Here is a 6,848-nt window from a genome sequence, read left to right on the forward strand (position 1 = left end):
TGGGTTCGTACTGTGTCGCCACGTGGGGGCAGTGTGGCTTCATACTGAGAATCAACCTGGGCTCAACTTCATCGGATAGAGCCAGTAACACTCGATTCCGAACACGACAGGGCAGGCCACCGTGAAAGAAGGATCACCACTAACTCTCCCTTTCTCCCCTCTATCTTGCAGACGCCCCATAGTTCACCGTTCCCCAGGCGCCGCGCGGGGGGAGACGCCACTGCCTTGTCAGAAGCTTCTCGTGCAGATACGGGGTCGCTCTACGCAGGAGCTTGTGATTCCGTCCGGGCTGCGCCGCGCGATCGGCCGCCAGCCGTGGCGGGTCGGACGCGTCTCTAAGAGTGTTGTCTGCTGTGCCCTCGATATCTAGGAATATCCAGGACAGAAAAATATTTAAGTGTAGGCTCGCACCCGTCGGGAGAGGGTAGGTGGCAGCTTTCCATCCAGGTCTTTTCTCTTTTCTTGTTCTTTCCCGTGTATGAGAAAGGTGCGTCGTGGCACGTGCTGCAGCGGCACGGGCATTGCAGGCCAAGGGCACATCCGTCGCGCGTACATCCTCAGAGTGGTGTGACAAAAGAACTGACGGAACTTTCTGAAAAAGTGTTTTATCTCTGTGTCGAGCCTTTCAGTGCCGCAGAAGTGTTTCGGCTACCCCTTCGAGAGTCTCGCTACTCGCGCCTGGCTATCTTCGCCTGCCTGTACTACTCTCTCTGCACTGCGCACAGCAAAATGCGACAAAAGTATCTGCGGGGTTGCTTTACGCACTACAACGTGACGCGTGTTGATCCTACGGAAGTCGCCACATGCTCGGTACATGATGTGCCAGCGCGGCATATTGTAGTGCACAGTCAAAACACATCTGCTATCAGCTTTTTGACTAGCAATCCAGTACTGGCCGGAAAAGATAATAGAGTTTTGGGGATCTGCAACCTCCCGCACTTGTCCGACAAGTTCTTTTAGCCTGTTTCCATGCCTGCCTTCTAGGGGCGTTTGCCGATCCATCGCAGTCTCATTGCACGCCTTGATAACGCGGTCGCTTCGCACGAAGGACGAGGGGAGAAAGTGGTAAGTTACCGTGGTCAGGCTGTCTAACTAAAGGACCCTCGAACATGTGCAGAGTGAGTGGGATCCGAAGACGCGACAGGGGGTCGCGATGGGGCCCCTGCGTAAGATGGGGCAAACGATAGACGTGTGTAATCTGCATGATGTCAGCGGCAACTGGACACTTTGATCATGGCCTGCCCGACACACCGGTCGGTTTCTGGCGGGAGACAAAAGTGTCGTAAGGACGAGAACCGCACCCCAGACGAGTAGCTCTCGTGTGCGCTTGAGTAATGGAGTACCGCAGCGAACAACATCATGTAGGAACCGCCGGGAAAATGCATGCGGAAATTACGGGGACCTGGATGCCAGGTGGGGGCCAAGCGCGAGAACGCTGACTCTATGCTGTGTTGGTGTGCGGCTGAAGTTGCAGCCAGATGCTCTTGTGGCTGGACAACACTACGTGCTGTCCGAGAGAAACGAAAGTCTTCAGTGAGGACAAAAATGTGTTCTCTCCTTCAGCACAATTCGCCAAAGCGAAATGCCGAACAGCCGCGTTGCTGCGGCTCACAAGACTATACCACAACTGCCGGACAACAGAGGGTCGTCCGGTTTGCAGGACGGGAAGCCGCCCACAGTACGTAAGCCACTGCGTTCTGCCCCAGCACGGACAACTGCGGGACAAGGATTAAATTACGTAGGCGGATTTCGTTTCTCAGTCCTCCCAGAACAGCCGCGAACTGGCCGTCAGTGTGTCAGGGTAATTCAGTGTGTGAGGTGGTTATGAATTGCAGTTAGAGTCCCTAGTCTTGGTGGCGAGCCGAAGCCGTAGATCTCTAGGAAGTCGAGATATGGGAGAAAATGCGGGGCCGACTGTTGTACCCCACGGCACTTGGGACGGGCACTCCATGGGGCTGGACGGGGGGGAAGACGCGGGGTCCGTTTGACGACATCTACCAGGTGGGCGGCAAAAGGAAGGTCGCTCCTTCGAAGCTGGTAGTAGGGGGGTACCATAACGGCCGGCAGGACATACTTCGTCCCAAAGGGGCACTCTGCCCGTCCAACTGAAGCTTATTATCTATGTACAGCTCGAACGCTTCAAGGCGGCTGAGAGGAGACGCCGACGAGCGATCTACATAGAGATTTACCTGTCAGACGGTGTGAACGCTTTAGAAATCTAGCCAGCAGTACGACCGCGAACAGCATCTTGTTGAGGCCGCTATGAATGCAGAGGATTACGATTACGCTTTGTAGTGTCCCTCCCCCGCCTCTCTGGTGCAGTCCCTCAAATGCCTGAGAGTACCTGCCCGCACTCCACACCTTTCAGAATGGAGAGGTCACTGTTCACGAGAGTTATCTGCCGCCTTTGCCAAGCAGAGGACATCACCGCCGGCCAGAACGCGCCGGCCCCTGATAGTTTCTTCCTGTAAGCGAGTAGGAACTAGTCTTTATTGTATTCTCTAACGGTACACAGTCCACTAGTAACTCGCGTAAGCATCCGCAGCGTCGTACATTGGTGGGCTCTGATGTGCTAATCAGCAGGCAACTCTGGCCGCTAACCGCCGGTGGACTGAGCTAGAGTGCAGCAGTTTCACTGCATTCCTTGCCTTCTGGTAGAAGAACCCGGGAAGCCGTAGGTCTAGGGCTAACCCTAAGCCGTAATGAGGAGAGAGGAAACGGCTACTCACATGTATATATATATGTATACGTATAGGCAACTTCCCTGGTACTTTTGAATCAGCTGGAGAGAAGAAACGGGGAAGCTTGCCGTTAGCTCTGGAGACGGTCCGGGCACGATCTGCCTGCGTCCAGCGCGCACGGGGCTCCAGATAACATTCCTCCGACTGTGTGGTGTGCCGGTTCAGCAATCTGCCCAGGCTAGTCCTTGGACCTGAGTCTGGTCCGAGTATGATCTACGAGACTGTTAACGAAATTGTTGAGTATGCTCTGAACGGGCACAGGGGCTGTTGCCTGTTGCTAGGAACCCGCCGTAAGGGTTGGCTGGGACCAGGCCCTGGCTGGAGCCAGCCATCCCGCTCGGTGACCGCGCCCGTTGTGCAGACTCAGGTCGCAATTGTGCCTGCACCTATTAGAAAGCCCTCCGCCAGCGCAGTGATCTCAGTCTCTCTGCTGCAATCCTTGCGAGCGTGCCTCTTTTTGATTCCAAGGGAGCCACAGCCTCCAAGAGGATTCTTCCTGCCCGGCTGCCAAGCAGCTGAAAGAACGTTCGGGAGATGACTATCGCGCTATTTCAGAATTCAGTACTCTCATGTCGAGCGACACAGACGGACTAATCTTTATGACTGCGAAGTAAGCCTTGCTACTTCGGAAAATGTCGTAGGCGCGGCAGCTGGCCCGGAGTGCTAACCGGTGTCAACTGGCCGCTGGCGCACCACAACTGCACTCTTTCCTGTTGTCCCTTGTAGGCGAATTCTGGAGCACTATGGAGACAAGATTAAAACGGCAGAGGCATCGTTTGGAGTGATGTCACTGGAAATTTTCGACGACAAAATAAAAGACGTCCTCGCAGATGGAGCTCTATGCGAAATCAGCGCCCCACCTCTAGGTGACACCCACCCTTCGGCGTCAGTTCGTGGAGCTTCTGAGTGGCTCGTGGAGGATCTCGAGGCATTCGCAAAACTTATTGTCCGGATAGGTGGTAAGGAACCCCCGGAAGCACCAATGGCGGAACGAGTATCGAGATTCCTTGAGTGTCTGCTGTAGCCAAGCACGAGTCCCCCTGGAGAGTCTAAAGTACTGCCCTGGCACTAAGGTGATCCAGGCGGCAGCATCTGCCAACACTTGTTTCGGGCTTAACGGGGTATGCGAGGCATCTCCAGGCTACACATAGCACAAAGTGAACGCCATATGGGCATCGCTGGAGCCGGCCCGCTTCTGCAACACTGGTGAGTACTGTTTAGCAACCGCTGTCCATGTATGCCGGAGAAAATGGCATGGTGCATACCTTCGGAGTATCTCCATCCTGCGACCGCGGAATGATGCGACAGGATGGAAACCTGAAGGGACTCCTGGCCCTTGGTTTCTGGACATGTTATCAGCCAAGTTATCACTCGGTGTACCTCCTGCAGCGAACAAAGTGAAGGGAGCTCAGGAAGCCGACCGCAAAAATCTGGCTGGGCACAGTATTGTCATTTTCAATCTCGAAAACGAAGACACGGCGGGAGTGTCTCGCGGCCAACTGGTCTTTCTGGATTTCACGTGCTCGGGTGACACCCAGTAAGGGCTTCGCGGACTGTAGTCGTCTGTCTTGTTCTGCGCACCAAACACTCGCAGCTCAACAACAGCGGTTCTCGCTGGCACTTCGCCGGTACCGGCCCCCTCCAGTTGCGCCTTGGTGCCTCCATCCGCCACGTTGACTGCCCCACTCCCTCCCCCCTGTCAAGTCACTCTTCCGAGTAACCCCGGTAATCCGACTTCGAGTGGAGGTGGCCCCGCGGTACATGCCAAAGCAGTGTCCCTCCCTCGTGTCACTGTCGTCGGTTGAAAAGCCTTACGCAGACTTGCAGTTGGAGACCGAGCACAGAGAGCGTCTTACAGGTTTTACAGTCGACTCTCGGCACTGCGGACCTGACCACTGCAGAAGATCGCGATTTGCTGACCGGGGTGAGCCCCAGTGCCTCAGTGACAGTCTTGAGAAATATACGCTCGCGATGCAAGGACACATGAGCACCGGTGCTTGCAGTATGTCTGCGCTGCACAGGTCAAGGCGAACGAGGCGCTGAAGTCCACAGTGAAGGCACGTGCACGCGGACCGCGAGCGCAACCCTTGGCACAATCCTAGGCGTGCCTAAGAGAATTCTCACGCTTCACAATGGAACTCCCCTTCACCTACTGTCCAATCCGGGCAGAAGGCATAAACGCGCACGCACTGAGAGGGTGTAGCAATGCAGAAAGCCCGTCTTCGACTGTCCGCCGACGGAGTTGTGCGCGGAAACCTCAGGGGCGGCGCTTTTGCCAGAACTTAGTCCCCTCGAAATCACAAAAACCTCGAGCCTACGATTTTGTGCAGGAATTCGTCGACAGATTGTCGAGGATGGCTGTGATCGGCATGGTTCCTGTTTCCGAGGTCGGCAGCTCCACTAGCAATCATCTGATCAGGTGACGACCACCCCAGCTCTTACACCGTAGGAAGCGACTAGAGTTGCAGCTCACTCTCTTGTAGGTGTTGTGCCACCCGCGGTCTCCAAGGGTGTTAGAGAAAGCCTTGAGAGAGAATGCCTTGCATTCTACCGACAGTACAACACGGCGCACCTCCTGAAAATACGTCTTGGCCTTGGTGTGCCTCCACCGCCTCTCCCAGCGTACTGAAGAAACTAGAGAACGTGCCAAACGACCCCCGGTAAGTCATAGTTGCTCTCGACGTGAACGCCCCCTAGTTGCCTGATCAGCAGCCTACCGTTTTGGCTGGTGACCGTTTAGAAGGGTTCTTGTTCAGCGTTCAGACCTCGACGGAAGGCACGGCCCGAGTGCCCGAGGTGGAGTCTCCCGTCCGGCTTCGCTCCGGGCGATTTGGGTGCTCGACTGTACCACTTGCGCAACTGAGCATACTGACAACTTGTATCCACACGTAAAACAGAAACAGCGAGGTCGCCTCGAGCCGTCAGCGATCTTGGATCACACGTTCAGTGGCGGGAAGGTCTCAGGCGCTCCTGTACTGACCGGTGTGTGCTAGCACGCGTGTCTGTGTGGCAGGCGATACCAGCTACCCGGTGACCTCCGGGCAGAGATAACACGACTGTGGAAGAGAACAGACGAACTGCGGCACTCTTTAGACCTTCCGCTCTCCGGTTCTGCAGTCTGCCGCAGTGATCTGGAAACCTATCACCGTCTAGGAAAAGAACTGAGGTCAGAAGCGACTTTGCAAAGGGCTACGCAGCGGAGCCCTAGTCAGGAAAGTCCAGGGAGCAGAGTCGAGAGACACTCAGAAATCAACCAGGGCTGTCACTGAGGCACTTTCTAGCGCTACTATCAGCAGGCGCGCAAGTGGGGGAACGCGAACGTAAGGAAGGATCTGGTGGTTCGGATGCACTCGGCGCAGCCATCTGCGTCCACTCGCGAAAACGCTGAAGTCTGCGAGGAAGTCTCACTTAGGGTCCTTAGTGTTCGGCTGCAGGGAACTGCGTTTCAAGGTGCAGCAACGTGGCTGGCCCCCTTTCGTCCCGCACCAGCGTTTGCAGCCCACGGAACCGGACAGGCGCCACGTAAGAACGATGAGGAACCGGGTCGTGACGGTCGGATGCTCAAGGCAAACGGCTCTCCACCCGGACCGACCTCGCGCTTCGCTCCTGCGAGTAGATCATTTTTTGCTCCGCGAAATCCAGGTTCAGTGCTTCCTGACGCAAGTCCCCTCACAAGGATGGTAGTGAACGCCACGTGCGAGGGACCCAAGATCCTGAGGGCCGGCTACGGGCTCGGTGAGAGCGGGCATAATTTATCACTGGTCGCTCCACCAGTGAGCCGCATGGATGGCTTCTTCGTGACACTCAGGGCATAGACCCAGAAGCCTTCGCCGAAATGCCCGGGGAAGGGCTGACGCCTGCGATGATCGCCTTGATTCAGGTATCAGGCTGTAGGTCTTGAAGAATGGGTGGCTCACACCTCTATCCGGCGGAGACTGGGCGAACCCAAGCCTTTGCCTGTCGCTCACTCGGCGCATCAGCACGTCGCGGCACGATGGTTTCTATTCAGATATCATCTGAACACACACCTCGAAGGCTGACTAGAGGCCGGCGATGTGAGGACCTTTGCCTTCCTTCAGCGCCAGAAGCTACTGAAAATTCTGAATG

General features: G+C 55.9%; 1 protein-coding gene across 1 annotated transcript; it reads left to right on the forward strand.

The window, feature by feature from the left end:
• Window positions 1-3,211: 3,211 nt before the first annotated feature.
• CSUI_006645 (uncharacterized protein) lies at window positions 3,212-3,765 on the forward strand (the record flags this gene model as incomplete). Its single annotated transcript, XM_068066799.1, has 2 exons — window positions 3,212-3,351; window positions 3,468-3,765. Exons 1-2 carry the CDS (start codon window positions 3,311-3,313, stop codon window positions 3,763-3,765), a joined length of 339 nt encoding a protein of 112 aa, XP_067921225.1. The 5' UTR covers window positions 3,212-3,310.
• Between the last annotated feature and the right edge of the window lie 3,083 nt (window positions 3,766-6,848).

Source organism: Cystoisospora suis (genome assembly GCF_002600585.1).
Source record: "Cystoisospora suis strain Wien I chromosome Unknown contig_3389, whole genome shotgun sequence".
NCBI lineage: Eukaryota > Apicomplexa > Conoidasida > Eucoccidiorida > Sarcocystidae > Cystoisospora > Cystoisospora suis.